The sequence below is a fragment of the Scardinius erythrophthalmus genome (genome assembly GCF_964197995.2).
Source record: "Scardinius erythrophthalmus genome assembly, chromosome: 5".
Taxonomy (NCBI): domain Eukaryota; kingdom Metazoa; phylum Chordata; class Actinopteri; order Cypriniformes; family Leuciscidae; genus Scardinius; species Scardinius erythrophthalmus.
The window spans coordinates 42,825,362-42,846,857 of NC_138225.1; the positions used below are offsets into that span (position 1 = coordinate 42,825,362).

The 21,496-nt window shown below is 37.5% G+C and overlaps 3 protein-coding genes across 3 annotated transcripts in view; 2 read left to right on the plus strand and 1 right to left on the minus strand.

Moving 5' to 3' along the window:
- Nucleotides 1-300: 300 nt before the first annotated feature.
- Nucleotides 301-12,832, minus strand: alad (aminolevulinate dehydratase). The gene is made up of 12 exons (XM_081365599.1): nt 12,143-12,832; nt 10,701-10,823; nt 10,462-10,512; nt 8,392-8,488; nt 8,163-8,298; nt 4,175-4,258; nt 3,971-4,059; nt 3,831-3,886; nt 3,613-3,700; nt 3,246-3,332; nt 1,158-1,287; nt 301-1,045 (listed from the first exon to the last, which is right to left on the minus strand). Exons 2-12 carry the CDS (start codon nt 10,817-10,819, stop codon nt 987-989), a joined length of 996 nt encoding a protein of 331 aa, XP_081221725.1. The 5' UTR covers nt 10,820-10,823; nt 12,143-12,832; the 3' UTR covers nt 301-986.
- Nucleotides 12,833-14,029: 1,197 nt separating this feature from the next.
- Nucleotides 14,030-14,723, plus strand: tmem203 (transmembrane protein 203). The gene has a single exon (XM_081365602.1). It carries the CDS (start codon nt 14,151-14,153, stop codon nt 14,571-14,573), a length of 423 nt encoding a protein of 140 aa, XP_081221728.1. The 5' UTR covers nt 14,030-14,150; the 3' UTR covers nt 14,574-14,723.
- A 1,396-nt stretch (nt 14,724-16,119) lies between these two features.
- tprn (taperin) overlaps nt 16,120-21,496 on the plus strand; it is a 30,577-nt gene continuing 25,200 nt past the window's right edge. The window contains exon 1 of the mRNA XM_081365025.1: nt 16,120-18,281. Within this exon, the coding sequence (XP_081221151.1) occupies nt 16,305-18,281 (1,977 nt within the window). The 5' untranslated portion in view covers nt 16,120-16,304. The remainder of the gene's footprint in view (nt 18,282-21,496) is intronic.

Here is a 21,496-nt window from a genome sequence, read left to right on the forward strand (position 1 = left end):
TACAGATAACATTTTGCATATGAACTACATGAAACAAAGTAAAGCTTAAAATGGAGAAGCCAAATGGATGCCAAAATTCCAATGTTATTGTGATTATCAGTACATTAATTTCAGAACTAAACAGCTGTGATTACAAGGCCGATGTCCATTTTCAATTATATAGATGCACATTAAAATGAGATGTACTCACATATAAATGCCCATAATCCAATTTAACATCTGTATGCAACAAAAATGCTAAAGCTTGTGTCGTGGAAAAAGTCTTCTCCTCTTTACAAGAAATAACTCGAGTGACAAATTCCAGATGCCAAAACGTAGACTTTATTGGTGGAGACAACAAAGCCGCTCAGTCAAAACGCAAATTTTTATACAGTTTCTTAGACCTTGCCCCTCAACTTTGCTCAACCAAGGGGTGTTAGTTAGGTCATCTTTAATTTTTGTTAACTCACCCCCTTCTTGTTCTCCCCAATTAATCATCTCTTTTCTTGGCTCCATTTCTAATAGCAGTGAACCATTACCTGGTTTATCATCAATGTAACATAAAAACTCGATTTAATGCATGGTTTACAGTGTAATTTGTATCACTGGTCTTGATATATGGATCTTCATATTAAAACACCTGATTTGCCAAAGTGGCTGGGTGTTTTGCTCAGAGTTGCTGAAGTGAGACACAGTGCCTTCTATGACTTGAGTCTTACGACAGAGTTTTACACTGCAGTCTGTGAAACATATCTTAATGAAAACACGTTTCAAGTAATACGCCAAACGCCCAAATTTGAGCACTAGAAAAATCTAAGCTGGTTGAATGCGTAATCATATAAAACTAAAACTAAATACGTAAATCATATAAAAAAATATTGTGAAAGGGCTGATGTGTGTACTAATATTTGCTTGTCAGTTTTATTTTCTAATCCTAAGTGTCACTCTCAGAAAGAGACAGTAAATTTGCTTTGATCTAAGTTTATTCACACAGAAGAACAAACAGATTACTCCGTTAACCATGTGAGCAACTGAGGAGCGTAGTAGGTGATAATGATGTCAGCTCCTGAAAAAAAGAATACAGTGAAGAATTATTAAAAAAAATGTATACAATTTTGGAGAAACCGGCCTCAACAGATTCAAATTATTGACTTTATCTTCCGTGTCCCCCTTCTCACCTGCTCGACGGAAGGCAGTCATAGCCTCCATAACTGCAGTGCGCAGCTCAAAAGCTCCAGCTTCAGCTCCATGCCACAACATGGCAAATTCGCCCGATACATTGTACACTGCCAGTGGATGAGTAGGGTGCTGATGGGAGACAGAAAACAGGAAGGTATTAAGACTAAAAGAAACATAGGACTTTTAGTTTTTGCTTAAAGGTGCAGTGTGTAATATTGAAAATTAGAGGTTGAAATATGTACAGCAGTCTAAATTTAAAATATGGACCTTTTTCACAGACTTTGATGATGCATTTCCACAATTATCAACAATGCAAACCTATTTTCACATTTAAATTTTAAATAGTTTTGTATTACCTTGGCAGTAAATTTTGAGTAAAATTAATAATAAAAAATAATTAGCTGCGAGAGTGTTTCAAATGCAACGGCTGAACGAGTGATGGCAAATGTCACATAATTCTCTCTCCTGACTGCTGTAATCAATCTCTATATTTTTCCCTCTTTTGGGAAGTCGTGGAAACGCTATTATGTTTTTTTTTATTTTGAAACTGGATAAAACAGATATAACACTACAATGTCCAGCAATCTATTTAAATAGTACATTGATTGGGTTTAAGTGGTCGTTCAGTGAGGCCTATTATATGTTGATCCGACGAAATTAAGCGTGTATTTAAATGGTCCAGAGGTAGAATTTTTGCCACGCGTGTCAGAGGTTCTGGGTTCTAATCCGCACTCATATAGTTTTTTTTTTTTCTCATCAAAACCGATTATGTTTTTCAGTGGTTGTATATCAGGCAGGGACACTTTTTTTTGTGTGTTTTTTGTTTTCTAATTGCACCGGAACCGAGTCTCTCCACAACGGATTGAAGTGCACGTCTGAGTGAAGGCTGTGCGCGAGCCAGAAACAAACACAGTATCCATGCCACTGATCGCAGCGGCAACGAGCACTTTGATCAGTTGATTTAAAAAAAAAACACATATTTCAGCGCTAGATCGCGTCTTATTTAAAAAACGAACGAAATGAATGCTCTGCTAGTTAACTGAAGATGTTTTGTTTATTTGTATTGGTACATTCGTGCCGCGAGATGTTTCAATAGTGGTGGGGACAATATCGACCTTAGAAAATAGTGGTGGGGACATGTCCCACCCATCCCACCTGCAAATTACGCCTATGGTTGGGTGACAGAGTTGTTGTCAACTCCTGTAGTGCGTTACCTCCTGTTGCGGATCAATCACGTTGTGTCGTGTGGTGTGAACAGCTCAACAACTTGAACACTCCTGATTTCACAGAGAGCAAGTCATGTAGTGTGAACCGCACAGTTCAGCCTGACGTTTTAAAGTCATGTAGTGTGAACTAGGCTTTAGCTGACAGGAGGCAATTTAAAAATTTTTAATACATTTTAATGGTGTGTTTTTTTTTTTGGTAGGTTATATTTTATGCATGTGGGTCACAATTAAATCTGAATTGAGCACTAAGGCTTGTGTGAGCATAGTTAAAGGAATAGTTCACCCAAAAATGAAAATTAGCCCATAATAAAGCCATCCCAGGTGTATATGACTTTCTTCTTTCAGCCAAACACAATCAGAGTTATATTAAAAAATATCTTGGCTCTTCCCAGCTTTGTAATGGCACTGAATATTGCTGAGTTTTTGAAGCTTCAAAAAGCACATCTAGCCAGTGATTACAGTTTATAATGTTTTAAATATAAATATTTTTCTTATAAAAACCCACCACTTATTTATTAACCCACTGGAGTCATATGGATTACTTTTATCATGGATGGATTTGGAGCTTCAAAAACTTGTGTGCTACTCAATGCCATAACAAAGCTGGGAAGATATTAATTAATATAACTTTGATTGTGTTTGGCTGAAAGAAGAAAGTCATATACACCTAGGATGGCTTGAGGGTGAGTATATTATGAGAGCATTTTAATTTTTGGGTGAACTTTTAAGTCTTCAAATACATTTTTGGAACTAAATTTCTACAATGTAGGAGAAGATTTTAAAGCTGAGATGTAACATGAGGTGTCAGAAAAGGACTCAAAATTCATAAATATAATCATACACTGACTCTACAGTTATTACCTTATTCTTGACCTCTCTCACAATATCAAGGTATGGTAATCCAGGTTTCACCATCAACATGTCAGCACCTTCTTTCACGTCCCGGTCCTACCAGCAAAAAAAGTAGTTTCCTTATACTTTTACTTCACTTGCTGCAACCCATACAACAGAAAAAAAAACACAGGTCTAGTCAATGTGCCCATTTCTGTAATTAAAATTTGATTTAGGGTCCTGGATTGTTATATCAGTGCTGTTTTAGTAGTTCAGATTCCATGTTAAAAGTGGCCTTTCAATAAATTCCTGTTATAAAACATGTAAACACAGGAAAGAAAATTGTGCTCATCAGGTGATTACATTGGGGTCTTTAAAAAAAGTGACGTTCTCTTACACAGGCCCGCAGGGCTAGTCCTCTGGCACCAGGGGGAAGCTGATAGCATCGTCTGTCTCCAAAAGCAGGTTTAGACTGGGCAGCATCCCTTCAAATATTAAGGGGAAAAAAAAAATCAATTTTGCTTTACAAAGAATAAACCCATCCTGGTGTTCTCATCTTATAAGAATATATAAGTACTAAGAAGTAAGTTGATAAATGGAATATTTGTACACTACCTGAATGGTCCATAGTAGCAGGAGGCAAATTTAGCACTGTAGCTCAGCACTGACACCTAAGAAAGGGGAAAGAGCTTGAGTCAGAATCTGCTATATACGATTTAACTATTTTGTGTGACCCAAAAGCAAGATTTCTCTACCTTGTTGCCAAGATCATTAGCGATTAATGCTTGCTTAATGGCTGCAATTCGTCCATCCATCATATCAGAAGGGGCGATGATGTGGCAGCCTAAGCGGAGAAAAAGTGTGACCAAATGTGATGATGATGACTTCTATAGACCTATTATTCAAAAATGCAAATATTATGTGTAATTGACTATAAATTAATATCATTTAGGACTAACCTGCTTGAGCATAAGCCAGAGCTACTTCAGCCAACCTCAAACAGCTTGCGGCATTATCCAGGCTGCCATCTTCACGCAGGATTCCTTAAAGGTGCCACAAAGAAAGTCACAGACTATGGTAATATCACTGTAAAGGGTTAATTTAAAAATACCAGGTAAAACAAATTGCATAGGATTGATAATTGCATAGGATTGATAAAAGACAAGACTAAAGGTGTCTATGATAGTAGTCGTCTCACCTTTGTTTACGATTAAAGGAGCATTCAGTAATTATTTTTACATTTTCAAAGGTGAGGTCTGTTGTTTCACGGTTCGATATAACAGTTTTCTTGGGCTTCATACTGAAACTTATCAGCATGGATGCAGCATCATGCCAAAGCACAGATGTTTGGTTAAAAATGCCATTGTGAATAAAATAGGAAATATGAAATTATAAGTGAGTAGTATTCAGATGGTCATGTGATAAAACATTGAAATATATTTTGTGAATTATGGCATTTCAGTTAACAACCAATATTAGAATTTTTTTATCAGTTGATGCTGGATATTTAAATTGTATCTGTTAATTTTCCAATATCCATTTGCACAGTACAAATGTGCCTAAATTCACTTAATGTATTTACTGTTATATGTTAAATATTTATTATTTATTTTTAACTGAACAGCATTTTAATATCATTCATTTTTTGGTTATGAGCATGACATGAACAGTGTTGGGGAAAGCAATGTGTTACAGTATTGTGTTACTTCCAAAAGAAGTAACTAATTGTGTTACTTTTTAAGGAAAGTAATTTGTTGTGTTACTTTTGTCAACTAAGCGTTTGTTTTTTAATAATAATAAAAAAAAAAATTATATATATATATATATATATATATTTTTTTTTTTTTTTTTGGCAAATGTGTGTCACCAAAAGTGATATGAATAAGCCTCAGGCGGAAGTGAATGCAAATTCAATCCTGCACAGTAGAGGGTGCAGCTCAAACAAACCTTTCAGCTGTGCTACCATTCTGGTTTGCAGGGCTGCGTTTAAGTCCAATTTTCCGAATTTTCCCTTGCTAACTTCCCTCCATCTTGTTCACTGGCGGAAACCTTTGCAATGTTTTTAAAGGTCCCGTATTATGCCCCTTTTCACAAGATGTAAAATAAGTCTCTGATGTCCCCAGAGTGTGTATGTGAAGTTTCAGCTCAAAATACCCAACAGATAATTTTTTACAGCATGTTTAAATTGTCATTTTTTGGGGCTCAGAAAAACACGCCGTTTTAGTGTGTGCCCTTTAAATGCAACTAAGCTGCTGCTGTACGACCCAGGGGGCGGAGCTTCATGAGCTCGCGATCAGTCTCTCAGGACAATTTCATCTCACGGAATGATGATAATATCAGAAACTCTCAGTAACGGTGTTCATTTCGAGTCGGACAATAATGCCTACAGAGTCAGAGTGCTGTATAGAGATGAAACAGGTATAGTTTAGTAGTTTAATTACGGTTATTATAACGTATTTGTCATCTGCTTGTATGTATCCATTATTTATTAATAGCATACAAGTCTGCTGTTTCGGACCAGGACCGAATGATGATCAAACATATACTGACGAGTTTAATAAAGTTTATTGTACATCACACAAAAGATGAAGCGTCAGTTTTACTTAAGAAAATCACCGTAAGAGCTGAGTAAACACAGTAAGTTATAAGAAGTGCGCAAGTACATAAACGAATTTCGGTAGAGTTGAGGGAGCATTCCTGTGGGCGGAGGTTAGTCAAAAAACTGTTCTACTGACGTCATTAAAGAAGGAAGTAGAGGGATGTAGTCCAAACGGGCCGTTCGATGTACGAAATAAAATATCTCGCTTGGCATTGAACTTTGAGCTTTATAATTTTACAGATATTATTTATACTCTAACAACAACATTACACACTAACTAACGTTTGAAACATGGGATCACGAAGAATGGGACCTTTAAATGAAATGTCCCAAGCCCTTGATCTTGAATCAATTTGCAATGGAGCTGATTTATTATTTACATTTTCTTTTCTTATGAATTTTTTTTATGCACCATTCTACAGCCTGCATGTATTTGGGCTGTTAAAAAAATCTAATATAAACAGATATTAAATATTAAATGTTAAAAAATACACAAACGAAAATGATAACAATATAAAGTTTAAGCTGTTAAAAAAACAGTCAGCTTAAGGTAGCTACTAGGGGTGTAATGGTTCAAATTACTCACAGTTCAGTTTGTATCACGGTTTGTTCTATGTTTTTTTCTAGGGAAAAAAAGGACTACTGTCAAATAAAAATAAAGAAAATAAGAACAAATAATCAAACTACAAGCAACAGCACAAATGAATACAATTGAGCAAAGATACAAATAAAATAAACAGTGCTTTTCATGTTATTTAGGTATCTAACAGTTTCCAGGTACAGAAATTGAATAAAGTAATCAAATGTAAAATAACATTGCATATAATCTTCACTGTATAAATCAAATAAAGATGAATAATTATTCACACTTAATTAATTAACAATAATTAATTAATTAATTAATTAATTGTTACAGACAGCAGGAATATTAGGCTGCTGTCACTTTAAGACATCCAAAATGCGACAACACGTGTTGTCTTTCTCGACTGTTTATGTTCACTTAAGACATAACCTACTATGTTTTCTAAGATACTCAGCAAGAAATCATTTTTGTGTGAATTTGTTCGTTCAAGTGCAAGACTTGAAAGAGAACTCAATATTTGCATGTTGTCTGAGACGTGGCTCTCTTTCACGTCTTGCTCTTGAATGTTTAAATTGGCAAGGCTTAAATGAGTTTAGTTTAAACACAGATAGCAACATGTGCTGTTCAGGTCTCAAGTGCGCTCGTGCGATATCACCACCCGGGTGATGACGGTGTAAATGACTGGTCATATTTGAGCATACGGCACACGTTTTTTGATGATCGCTGTTGTAACGTATTGGGAAGCCAGAATGCATATCCATCGCCAGAAACATACTGTTTCTGTTTTACGTGCTGTTATTTTCAAGAAACCATGTTATAGATGCGTCGTCAGATTTTTTTTTTTTTTTTACCGAGAACCATTACACTCCTAGTAGGTGGCTACAAGTATTAAATGCAGTTAAATGTCAAAATAACTCCAATATCATACACTAAAGTTGTGTGGGTTGGGGGTAAATGAAGAGCGACCTGCTGTGACGTCACAATCGTGTTGCATTGCGATCTGTGGATCTGCCTGAAGCGTACATATCGAGTAGACCCTCAGCTAAAATCGAGGGGTCGAGGGTCTGTCCAAATAAACTTCCCTCGTCCTCTTGACGAAGTTGACACAGTAGAAGAAAGTTCAACACTCTTGCTTAAGCAATGAACACACACACTAAAATGTGAGGTTTAACTAAAGTCATCTTTGCTTATTCTTATGGTTGAATTGGATCATTGCAGGTCAGCAGCAAAGACAGTGGTTAATAAAGTGAGATTAAATACATGAAGTATATTTGTGTGATTTAACAAATTTCATTATTGCAGGCTTGGATAATATTCAGAGGTTGTATTTCACTGTTTTTATTCATTTTGAGGAATACTAAATGTGCTTTTGTGCAAGTGAGATGAGTAAATGCATGCTCACATTTATTCTAGAACTACAATAACCATCATGTTTACACAGCACACACAACACTGATTTCTCTCAACATGAGGACAGGAGAGCTGTCAGTCAATAAATGGGAACACAGAGTAGCTTGTGTAACTTATTTGAAAAAGTAACTCAGAGATTTAGTCTTACATTTAAAAGTAATGCGTTACTATACTAGTTACTTTAACTCGCATTAATTGCGATGTGTAATGTAATGTGTTTCCCCAACACTGAACATGAAAATAATTATTGGCTTGAAAATTGGTATCAGTCAGTTTTTTAATTTCGGTAAATCCCTGAAAAAACTTACTTGATGCATTATTAAATGATGTAAACAGATCCAATACTGAAACTAACCACAGTGGCCATGAGAGGTGTAGGGGCAAAGGCACACATCACAGGCCAACACAAGTTCAGGGAATGTGCTCCTCAGTTTCTTCACAGCCAGCACTGCAGGAGTGTCATCTCTGTCTGCACCAGAGCCTCTCTCATCCTGGGACAGGAAATGAGAGAAACAATATTTAATCAACTCCCTCATAAAATGAATGACAGAAATATTACTGAAACCATTTAACTTCTCAATGACCTTCGCAACATTTGCAGGAACTCCAAAAATCAGCACACACTTCAGACCTTTATCCACAAGGGGACGAAGTAAACCCTCTAACTTATTGACGCCATATCTGAAATCAACAGAATGAAACATTATTTATTATAAAGATTTCTTAACAACACACTGGCATTCATTTTGGTTTATATGACAAACTAATGCTATCTGCGGTCCTAAGCGCGAGTTTCAGGACACAGCAGCTGCAATGACACGATGACTTTGCCAATTGGCTATTCAGAAGATGGGACTTACTTGACTAGAGCTTCCTTTATATTGCGAATTTCTCTCATTTATAGTAAAATAAGTGAACTGTCTGTCGCAATTTAGCTAATTATTTGATCAGACTTCAAACAGTTTACACAAAATTAAATGTTTCTTTGTCTGAGATAACTGAATGAGCAACAATGTTCCATGAGGTCATGCGACAACATTGCATAATACTTTTTATTACTAAATGTTAACTGCTGTGCTGCATAATGTGTTTTTTTTTTCACAAGTAAAAAAGTAGTAGTCAGCATGATAGTATTCCTTTCTGAATGCAGTCTTGTTACGTACGTGTACGTATTTAGAGTGTTGCAATAGGGAGATGTGGGTAGTTTGTTGTTGTGTGTGTGTTTCAGATGTTCATTGGATCGATCTACAGCCTGTCAGTCTTCCTAAAGGATGATGACGTCCCGGTTCACCCATCCAATCACATTACACCACCTTCCTCAAAATACCCGTATATCTCTTCCACGTCCCCAGCTTTTTGCTCACTTTGGCATTTGTCTTTGTTTGGCTCGCTGTCGCTGATTTCTGTGCGTCTATCGTGTGAGTTAATCAATTGTCGTATAGTGGTTGTGAAGTGTTTTTGTTTGTTATACTGTTCATCCTTGTTCAGTCATCACGGTGCGTGTGAGGCTGGGAAGGAGGGAGCAGGTTAGTAAGATGCGCAACATACACTGCGCACCACATAGGACATCTTGAATTGTATTAGACACACTAGGTTTAGGAGAGTGCCACACCCTGTCATTTTTGTTATATTGTAGTCAGTGTAGTTTGGTTAGGGTGTCTTGACGCCAAAGACTTTTCTTTTCTACATTTTTCGTTTGGTAGTTAGTTTAGTTGAATTAATCTTACAGCTAGTTTGTTCTGTTTTATTTATTTATTTTATTTGGCATCTCTCGAGCTCACCTTCCCACCTTTGTTTGTTTTTGTTTAGTATTGTTATTTGTCTTGTTGTTTTCCTCATTGTAAATATTATAAATATTATTTTCTCTTCATTCTTTCACTTTTGGCACTGTAAAAATAAATTCTTTTGAGCGGAGTTTTTGAGTTGATCTTTTTCCTTTTATTGCCCTGTCCTTCATATTGAGTTACACACACATCTTTATTTAAATATTATATTCCCTTACCCCTATTCAACTCTAAAAGGGACGTAACAAGTCTATATTACTTGACTATGTAACCAGACCTCACTTTTACTACAACCACCCAGACTTAACAACCCAGAATAAACGGATCCTTGGCTTATCTTTGTGCTTTGTTGGCTACCACCCTGCCTGAATTTTATCTCAGAACACCAGCCCAAACTTTACATGCAAACTCCATCTTTGTTATATCAACCATACGCATCTTGAATATTTCAAAAGATGTTGCCCATAGTCCTTCCTTCTAGAGTCTTTTATGCAAGTCTAATGCAAAACATCAAAGCTAACTGACATGATTAAACTAATATATTAATTAATAATAAAATAGGGAACTACAAATCAACCTCTGGTCCTAAACTAGGCACCCCTATTTTCATCCTTGTCCCAAATTTTTATAACAGGGCTGAGGTCCTGAACCAGACAAACAACACTTTCTGAGGGTTAAAGATGTTACCCTTAGTTTAAAAACAACAACAACAACAACAACAAACTATTATGTAGGCTACATTATTAATGTCAAGTGCCAGTTTTCCTTTAAATGTTTAAAATTGATCACAACAGTCTAGCTTCATGTTAAACTCCATTAGTAATCCATTAGATTCGAGAGAATACAAAAAATGACAGTGAAGGATGATACCTCGCTTGACCAGGTAGACTTGCAATTGGTTCCACTGCATCAGGACTGTCACTGTTAAAATCAGTTGGGGAGAAACATAACTATTTGTCTCCAATCAAACAAACAGACAGTAGTGCCTTTAAACAAGCAACTTTAAACAATTTTAAACTTTAAAAAGCTTAAAACAACTTTAAACAAACCAATAACTCCTGAACCTATGTACAATCAACAAATAAATATAACGAGGGGGAAAACATTACGTAATGAAGATAGGATATATGAGGTTATCTGGTCTAAGGTCTGAAGCACAGGTCTGCCAGTATCGGAGAGTTGGGTGAAAGTAACCACTGTGTAGAATGGAGTCTGCCGGCTGTGTCATCGTCCTGTAGATTCAAATGGATGACAAACACTTACTGACACAATCTGCTCCACATGTGATGTAACTGCAAAATTATGAATCATAGTTACATAGAAAAAAAAATTATGAATCAATTCATTGTCTTGTTTCCCAGAATAAAAAACGCTTCAAATCATTCTTAAAACAAAAATTGAATGAAGAAATAAAATAAATTCAGCTGAAAAGCGAGACTGCATTAGAGGACATATTAAGGCTTGATTTATGTGAATTTGAATGTATTGTTGTTCACCTGTAAACCTACGACATTTAACATCTTATCTAATTAAAATCATTATAAAAATGTTTAAATTAGTTAATTATTATTAGTATTATGACTAATTATTAATTTAATTACAAAAAGTATAAAACAATTAAATCATTCATTTTATAATGATATTTACAGTTTAAAAATCAAAATCAAAAAATGATAATCCAAATAAAATGTATTTAAATATATTTTTAAAAAGAAAATACCTTTTTAAAAAATGATCTCAATTGAATGAACACATCCTGAGTGGTTGGGAACTTGGGGTTAGTTATGTTATTCTGTCCACTGATTTTATGAAAATAAATCTTCTAAATGAATGAGCAATGAGCTCATGATTCCGACACATTCCCGCCATACAACTGAAGCAGACAAGCAGAAATACTGGCAGACAAGACATGTTTTCGCCTGCTAAACTGAAGCAACCATATTTGAATCACTGAAAAGATATTTTTTCCACATAAACGTGATACAGGGTTCATCTATTACCTACCCAAAACAAAAATGACATATACACGGAAGACTGAGGTGTCTTAGAGTAAACTTGTAAACCATCTAAATACCATTATTGTACCATGGTGTCATCACTAAGTACAATAATAATTTCAGAAATTATTAATTATAATGCATGCATGCACACATATTGAATTATAATTCAAGCATACGTAGGCCTATTGCATCAGATCAACTCATTACTAATTTATCTATAAATGTTGAAATGTCAGTAATTATTAAACAAAAAAGTACTTACAATTTTAAGATTTACACAATGTAATGAATAACTTTTAAAAGCAGTCCTAACATTACACACTTGGTCTAATATCTAGTACACATCAGAGTGTACGAATAATATCACCCAAATATCTGGTAACATTTTTTACAGGTTTTTCTAAGCTAATAGTGACCGTCCTTGCTACAGCAAAATACTGTATGATGTAAATATTACGGAGGTTTGAAGCTTTTAAAGGCATACTAATTCAAGCATTTCTTAAACATCAGAAAGCATGTGAATACATAGGCTACCATTGAGATGGACTTACTTTGTGTTTAGGATGGGAATGGAAATTGTAAATGACCCAGATCAGATCTTGCTAACCGAAGTTTTGCTCCTTGAACCTCAAACGGCGTGTGTGTGTGTGTGTGTGTGTGTGTTTCACGAGAGGAATTTTGCTATCTGTTAACTGTTTCCTGTTAGACTACACGAAACTTGTCTTCCTCTAGGTGGCGCTTGGTGGATCAGAATGGCAAATTCTCAATTTAGTCCGAATCACATTTCAATACGTTTTGTCTTATTGGGACATCAGTGCTATAAAAAGAATAATCTTGTAAATATCATACTGTCTATGGTATATATATATTTTACCAAGCTCTCGTACCTGAGGTATAAATAAAAATACGTTCATGTAGGCTTTACAAAATTTCTGAACCTTATCATTTAATCACAAACGACTATGATTGATCCATCCTAACCAGCGCGGAGAAAAGTAACAGGTACCACTTGATGGAGCTGGCTACGTTTTATTTTAGCAGTGACTTGAATTATGCTTCTAAGGCCCCGTTTACACGTACATGGTTATTTTGAAAAACGGAGACATTTCCCTTCGTTTGCGCCCTTCGTTTACACGCAAACGGAGGATTCGCCAATGAAACCGATTCTTTCTAAAAACTCCGGCCAGAGTGGAGATTTTGAAAATCTTCGTTTGCACGTTTGCATGTAAACAGAGAAAACCGGAGTTTTAGGTAGCGACGTCACAGAATGTGACTATTTTCGGGATTCTGATTGGCTAAGGTGGGCTTGAGCTTCTCGTTACACTGCCACCTACAGGTTTGGCATGCTCTTGACAGCATATACACAGGTTCGTGTGCACGATGTTATTTTTGAAAACGAAGAGGGGTGAAATATCCGTTTATGAAAATAGCCACCTACGTGTAAACGTAGCCTAAGAAACCATTCAGTCAAACCAAAAAATATACAGAGTTAAAATAAGAAAATGTATTCTTATAGTGAGAGCTGAAGAGACTGGGGCCTATAAGCCACGCCCGTTGTATCAACCGTCCGTTTCATGCTGTTGTCATTCTGGCGTTTTCCCATTTTTCTGTGATTTCATTCATTTTGCCTCTCGGCCTCCGTAGAAAGTATCCAGTTTCAAGGGTCTCGCGATATTTCTTGTGGTTTGCATGTGAAATCTCACGATATTTCCCCGGGCTCCTATTAGAAGGTAAATAGCTCATCTCAGCTAGCTTGGTTCATTACAGCTGCATATCCACCGCTGTCAACCCATCCGTTCAATAACGATCATTTAAAAATGTAGGTTATCATTATTTGTTTGCCTTCAACCATCACTGCGAGTGATATATGTAAGGTAAAATCAATATCATTGGCGCATTTAGTAACGTTACTCGTCATCATATGCTAACTGACAGCTCGCTTGTTTATACTTACAAATTAAATTCTTCAAAATGATGGACGTTAATTTACTAATAACATGTTTATCTGCACAGTGTTAACCTAGATTATAATGTATATTTATAATACGGAAGCTTTGATGTTAAGGATAGTTAAATAATCCTTGTTGAAGCCTGTATAGAATAGATTTAAATGTTATTCATATAGTCACAGTAGTCAACCATGTTTTTGGGCATGGCTGCATATCATGCAAATACCAGTGTAGGCTAATATGATAATAATTCACTATGATTTTATACAGTAGAATAGCTTTTTGACTCCATCTGTGTTTCATGGTATCAGTGTTTTCCATACAATTTGAAAGTTGAATTTTTTTAATAGTTGTATTTTGATAATGAAGTATTTTCCCCCATTTTTTTCAGGTTTTGATAGAGCTGTCAAATAAATCAGAAGGTGGACATGATCCATCTCAGAAGGAGCATGATGCTGCCAAAATAGTGAAACAGTCTTCATTGGAGGATTTTTCATAGACTTGAATATCCATTAACCTATTTGAATGCGTCTCTTCACTTCCAGTTTCTTAGGCTAGTGTTTGACCTTAGTCTCCTGAGTAAACAACGCTCAGTGGTGCCCCATTAATAATGCTGTTCTCTTTGCGAGAGCTGGTGCAATGGCTGGGCTTTGCCACATTCGAGCTGTTCCTCCACTTGGGCGCGCTGCTGGTCTTCAGCGTACTGGTGGCCCTGCACATGGACTTGGACAAGCAGATTCTTGAGATGAGCTGGTGGCTTGTCTTCTCACCCTTGTTCACTGCTGATGGCCTCAGCACCTACTTCACAGCCATTGTATCCATCCGCCTCTATCAAGAAGGAGAGAAGCGTCTGGCAGTGCTACGCTTGCTGTGGGTGCTGACCGTGCTCAGCCTTAAGCTGGTGTGTGAGGTGCTGCTGTGCCAGAAACTGGCTGAACAAGACCAAACACATGATTTGTGGTTCGGGCTCATTGTTTCCCCGCTTTTCATCCTTCTGCAGCTGCTCATGATTCGCGCTTGTCGTGTCAATTAAAGGACTGCGGTCTGCACACATGCCAAGGGACTTATCTGAATGAAATGGACTCCTGCTGGTGTCATTTAAACGAGGAGGAATAAATCGTTGCAAAATCGTCATGACTTTTTTTTTTTCTAATGTATTTAACTGAATTTCTGTCTCAAGCATGTAAACATGGCATTTCAAACGATGCTTAAAGTAATGTGCAATTTTTTGGATTATTATTATTGTCCTTAAGTGCTAAGAGAGATTTGGTCTGGATTTTCTCTGAATACTGTCAATGTTGCTTTATCTGTGTTATTACCTTTTATTGTTTTTTGTACAATTGTAAATAAACCATCAACATTCAAACACTCACTGTTCTCTTGATCTTCTTCCTTGGTTTGTGACCATGCCTTGAAGTGACCTAAAATGTTTAGCAATGGAGTGATCTGAACAAGTTGTTATTTTTTATTGTTTGATTTGCGTTAAAATGTAAGTCATATAATAATCACTAGATGGCACTGTAGCTTTAATTAACACTTCACAATTTCTCATTTGTCTAATTAAACTGTAGAAATAACAGTAGTGTTGTTTGCATTAGATGTAATTTTCCATTTGAGTTATTTATAATAGAGAAACAGAAAGCATTTATATTTCTTTCCTGTCAGCAATGTTTGTTTGTTTTTGGACTTTGCACTCGGTTTGCGATAGCATAAAATAATTTCCTTGAACATATGTTGTGGCATTTTTAAACAATGAATTGCCACACTGGACATGCAGTACTTATTGCAAGCCATTGTGGCTGTAAATGGCAACAATTGTATTAAATGTCGCACACCCATATCTTAAACGAACATGCTTTCCTGTCCAATTATTTTGAGGTCATCTAAATTCAGAGCGTAGGTAAATAGGCTACAGTTATATATTTGGATGAAGTAGTCTATAAATAACTTGACGTGCTGTACTTATAATGTCTTCCTATAATCCTTTATTTATGTTCCATTTAATTAATCTTAAAACTGGATTATGACGAGAACACCAGTCGTAACACGTTATCACAGGAAATTGTTGAAAGAAAGAAAGAAAGAAAGAAAGAAAGAAAGAAAGAAAGAAAAGATATATATATTAGATTTAATTAACCAAATACAGTTTTTGATCCAAAATAGTATTAATAATAAAGAGATTTAATTTTATTTTTCAATAAGTACATTTTTATCAATATTTAAAAATGTAGGCTAATTGCTTATTACCAAAACAGTAGTATATAGGCCTATAATTCTTTGTAGTTAAGATAGTATTTATAATAGATAATTTATTAAGATCAAAATTAGTTTTTTTTTCACCAAGTGTGCACAAACACACAAGGAATGAATATTACATTTTTTCACTTAAATTATCTTTCGTATTGTTCAAATTCGGAAATACTGAAAGGGTTAAAGCTATGAAATGGGTGTGTCTCGCTATGTTTGACTGACAGGGCTCGCCTTCATATTCACAATAGTATAGAGGGTAAGTGGGCGGGGCATATGTTAAAACAAAAGGTGTGCCTCAAGTCAAAATGACCAAATGAGGTGTCCACCCTGAGACGAAAGGGTGACGTCACTCTCCGAAGGCGGGGTCGTGTCGGTAGACTGGCACATCATCATCATGCAGGATACATTGTTGCGGCTGCAATGATGTACGAGGACGAATAAGAAGAAGAGCTGCAGGTACAGCGAGAGATTATTCTGTTTCACACGTTTCCCCATAAACCCCATTTCTCCCATAATGTCGGGCGGGGATCTTCGCGTTCTTCGCCAAGAGCCAGGGCAGGAGAGCCCGAGGATGCCGGCCTGGAAACGCGAGATCCTTGAGCGGAGGAAGGCGAAGGGCGGCGGGTCCGGAGCAGGTGCCGAGTCCGTCGCATCTCGACTTAACGGAGAGGGAACGGCCAGCAAAAACAAGGATGATATTACCAGCGCACATTCTAGCAGGAACTATACCATTACTGCTGCCAAGCGCGCGACTAAAAGCCCGGATCTGTCACCGGTGAAAACAAAAGAGCACTGGCCATCCGCAGATCCTTACGACTCGGAGGAGAGAACAGAAATAGACAACGGAGCGCAAGAGAGCCTGGTGCTGCAAGAGAGCTTGGGTCCGCTGCAAGAAAACCCATTCATTAAACTGGAGAAAGAACGCAAGAAGCGTCAGAGCCAAGAGAACGCTGCGCGTCCCGTTCAGCACATCCTCGAGTTATACGGCAGCGTTCCCGGGATACGGACTATACGCGCTGAGAATATCATCATCATTGAATCCGACCCTGAGTACTTTCCGGAAGGATGTAGTTTGAAGCACGCGTCGAAACTGCAGCAGAACGGCACGGTGAGCGGATATAGCTCTCTCAATGACCTTTTAGATCAGAGAGGTAGTCCTGTTACGGAGATACGCGCGAAGGAAGTGGTCATTTATGATACTGCCCTTAGTAAAAGCGAGGAAAACCTTAGCACGCTGGGACGACCCACTTCCTCTCAGCTGGAGGGCCAAGGGAGGGTGAGTCGCATGCTACAGAAATTTGACAGGAATTATGGCAGGTTGCAGCCCAAGTCGCACAGCACAGAAAACCTCCTGGACTTGGACCATAGTCCTGTCAGGCCAAGCTCCAGACCCAAGCCAGATGTGGTGCCAAAATGTCCAGTGTCTCCGGAAGCTGGCTCTCCACACAGCAAAGTCTTCCAAAACGCACAGTCTACCGTAATCAATCATCTCGCCTCTCCTTGTGACTCAGGCAGCAGTACGCCTGTTTCCGGGTCCCCTCAGTTAGTGTCTTCTGCACGTAGACGTTTTGAGGGGAGTGGGGGACGAAGTGTCACTGTGCATCCCAAGGAGGACGCTGAGATGTCCCCATCCAAGCCTGTTAGAGAACGGGACTGGGACAGCACAGATGGGGCCTCCAAAGCCAAGGTGCCATGCTCTCCGGAGAGCCACCGTGCCCGTGCCGACTGCACTCCTAGCCCCACGTCACCCCCCTTATCGCCCAGCTTCGAGATCCGGCCGTCCCCTCGCCCTGATCTTTCTCTCCTTCCGGCCGGTGATCTACAGGCCCGTGCGCTCGCCAACCTGCGTCTTCAGTCTCGCAATTCCTTCACCGTCATTCCCAAGAGTCGCACAGCCATCTCGTCACCTGGCAGCACTGCCCCATCCAGCCCTGTCCTTTCCCCCCCATCCCCACGACCCCTGGTGGGTGTGGCAGTTTCAGAGCCCGCTGTGCCAACCCCCCTGCCTACTTCTTTCACACCCCTCGGACCAAAGCTTACAGAAAAGGTGACCGTAGAAGCCAAAACAGGGTCTCCGCAACATACCCCACCTGCCACACCCACCTCCCCAACCCCATCTTCTCCACCCTCAATAGGCTCACCTGTCAAATCAGCCTCACCCCCAGAGGAACCTCCAATCGATACGCTGCCTATTACGAACATCGATGACGTAGTCGTGGAGCCCATGCCGTCCGTCGTGAGCCCTGCACTGCAGAGGCGTAAAGGGAATACATTTACAGTTGTTCCAAAACGGAGGCCCGAGGCTCAGCCTGGCCCTTCTGAGACCCCAGAGGTTGTCACTGAATCAACGAGCACGCCACAAGCCCCTTATGCCCATCTGGGCACCCTAATTAAAAAGCGTTACCCTGCTGCAGAAGAGATAGAGGTCATTGGGGGCTATCTTTCCCTGGGGCGATCCTGCCTCTCGAAGACTGGATCATCAGGAAAAAAGGTAAATATGTTATTTAGCATAATATCTAGACTTCACTCAGTAGACATGTATGCAATAAATTGTATCTTAAATTATGTCTTAAAGAAGAGGCTTAAAATGATAGTTCACCCAAAAAGAAATGCACTCACCCTCATTTCATTGAAAACCTGTATCACATGCTTTATTCTGTGGGGCACACAAGGATTGTTTTAGGAACCCTCAGTCACCATTTATTTTTATTCTGCCTAATATCCTATTTTGTGTTCCACTAAAGAAAAAAAGTCACATAGGTTTTGGCACCACATGTTAGTAAATAATGACAGAACTTTCCATTTTGAGTGAAATAATCATTTAAGAAGAATTTTTCACATTTAAGAAAGTGTTTATTAAATAAGTTTTTATGTTCTTAATGACTTGAAAATGACAAATACCTGTTTTTTTTTTTAAATCTGTGCAAATCCACACTCAAATGTTTTTTTTTTAAAAAAAAAGGCTTTAAGGATGTTTTGTAAGACAGTTGTTGGGTGTTTATGACCTGTTCAAAGGTTCAGTATATTCTTTACCGCTGCATCATTCAAAATGTGTCATCATAGTGCTGTACTTCATTGTTTTTTCTTGTACTAGAAGGTCACTGATCAAGTGGAAATTGAAAAACTAAGCATTTGGATCTTGAAAAGCTGTTAAGGTGTTCCACTTACATTTTGCAAACTTGTGGATTTTGAGTTGTTCATGTCACATGCAGTAACAATGAGATACTTCCTGCTAAACATCATCAGTCCAAACGAGTTATCACTGCCTAAGGGAGAATCTGTGCTTTACAGTGAAACAAATTTGGGAACTCAAGCAACACTAAACATTTCGAAGGGCAACTTAAAGTAAACAACTCTAGAAAACAATATTAAAAAATGCTATATGCAAATAATACAGAAAATGTGCCATGTCAAAATCAGCCTGTAATTTATAACCAAATGTAAACAGCAGTAAAAAACTTGCAGGGGGAGGTCAGGTGATTTATGGTGGAAAAAGAGTCACGTTTTCTGTTTGGAGTCAAGTATAGGATTTAATGAGATCTAATAAAGTTCTCTCAGATTTATCAGTGAATCCTGAAGGGAATGTGAAACTGCAAACATTAGGGAACCTGTTTATTCTCCCCTTCAAAAACTATTTTGGCATATGTGCATTTTGCTAAAAGGTGACATTTGATTGTATTTGTTTTTTGCCATCTCATTACTCTCAAGAAATATTTGTATTTAGAACTGATAACTATTTGTAACTTTACAAAGCCCTACTTGAGATTTGTTTGACTCGTCACATAACATGCTGCCATTCACAGACAAAATCAATCTCAAAACAGGAAACCAAACAAGCACCAATGATCTGTTTCACTTCCTCTTTGCAGTGGTGCTGTCAACTAGGTTTATCAAACTAGGTTTAGATCCATAGAATGTATTCAAAGTAATGATGGTTCCAGTTGTTTGACATTAGAGTCAATTATTAGAGTTTTACTATTTTTGTTCTTCAAATTTTGTTTTAGCTTTAATATTTTAGCGGTACTGCTAATAATGGAGATGAACACAATTTCTCTGTGAGAAATCAATAATAATTTTCAAGAAAATGTCTGACGTTCCTGTTATTGTTTTCAGACATTATGTATAGATATTTCTTTGTGTACAATGAAGACTAGTTTTGTGATGCCAAACCTGAGCACTGTTTTTAAGACACCTTATATACAGTATTTAAACTTTTCTGTTCTTTTCTGTTCCGTTGTTGCATGATTCTGTTGATTTAAAGTGGCAGACGACATAACCGCAGTGTGCAGAAATAGAACATTATTATCAGCTGGTGTGGACACTAATATAGGTTTCGGATTCGTTATAGTAATCTAGTTATTGAGCTTGGTGTGAACAGGCCAATCCATACGCAAACAGGGCTCAGACATAAGATATGTATCACTCTCACTCACATTTTCTTGAACTACATCAGTGTGAAATGCATTTGTGGGCACTTTTGTACATTTCAAAATGAATAAATGCTTCATTTTTGGGGGGTACATTTGAAGTCATAATGGAATCATGCAAAGTTGATCATTGATATAAATTTTTGATTTCATGTTACTAACAGTGTTGTTGCCTCACCTTGGTGAAACATCCAGCTGGCCAGGCCCAGGTTGGGTTAGGTTATTGGCTGCTTTTGTTCTCTCTCTCTGTTGTGTTTTCAAATGATGTTAGTGATTGAGGATTGGCTCATGCCACACCTTTGTTTTGTTGGGTTTTAGAGCTTTTATTGAAGCTCTTCCTGATTCGGAGCTTAGAGAAGGAAACGATTATGGCAACATCAAGGGAATGTCATTGTCATTTGTTTGGAATTTACTGTCAATGTGCATCTCACTCTCTTTCTCTCTATGTGGTTGGTGTCTGTGGGTTCACAGTCAGGGGGGGGGGGCTACTTACTCTAAAAGCTCTTCAAGTTCTTGATGTCACGGTTGTGTTAGACTATTTTGCATTTTTTTAAACCATGATTTTCTTTTTCTTTCTTTTTTCAAATACATTTTACATTACTAAACAAACTGTTATTGGTTTCCCATGCAAAACTCAATGGCATAATGCTAGGATGTTTTGGTTTGTTGTGGTTTTTGAGAGTGTTACTGTTGGTAGTGGTTGCTAGGATGTTTTGGGATGGTTGCTATATGCAGTTATAAGGTGTTATAAGTGGTGACTAGATTGTTGCTTTGCAGTTGCCAAGGTCTTATGGCTGGCTGCTAGGGCATTGCTATGTAGTTGTTAAGGTGTTGTGACTGGCTGCTAGGAAATTGTTTTGCTGTGTTTTTTTTGGATATGTGTTATTATCTTCTAGGATTTTCTAGCCTTGGCAAGCACCATTAATTTAGACTGCACAATAGATTGAAATAAAATGGACTGAGACGCTGAAATCCTCCCATCCCGCAAAAAGAAAAAAATTATTTAATTGAAATAAATTAAAGTGTATATATTAGTATTGTAATTTTACAGTTGTACTATAACATCCATGACTTTTATTTTTTATTAAATAATTGTTTTTATTACACAGTACAATAGTATTGCAATATTTTGTTTAATATTTGTACTTAATAATAATCACAATAAAACCATAACAAAAATTATTTTATAGTCATGTTGAATTGGTCAAAAACAGTGGTAATGTGACGTACAAGACCCTTAAATATTTCGTTACTGAAAGAGGTTTGAGTTGGTTCTTGT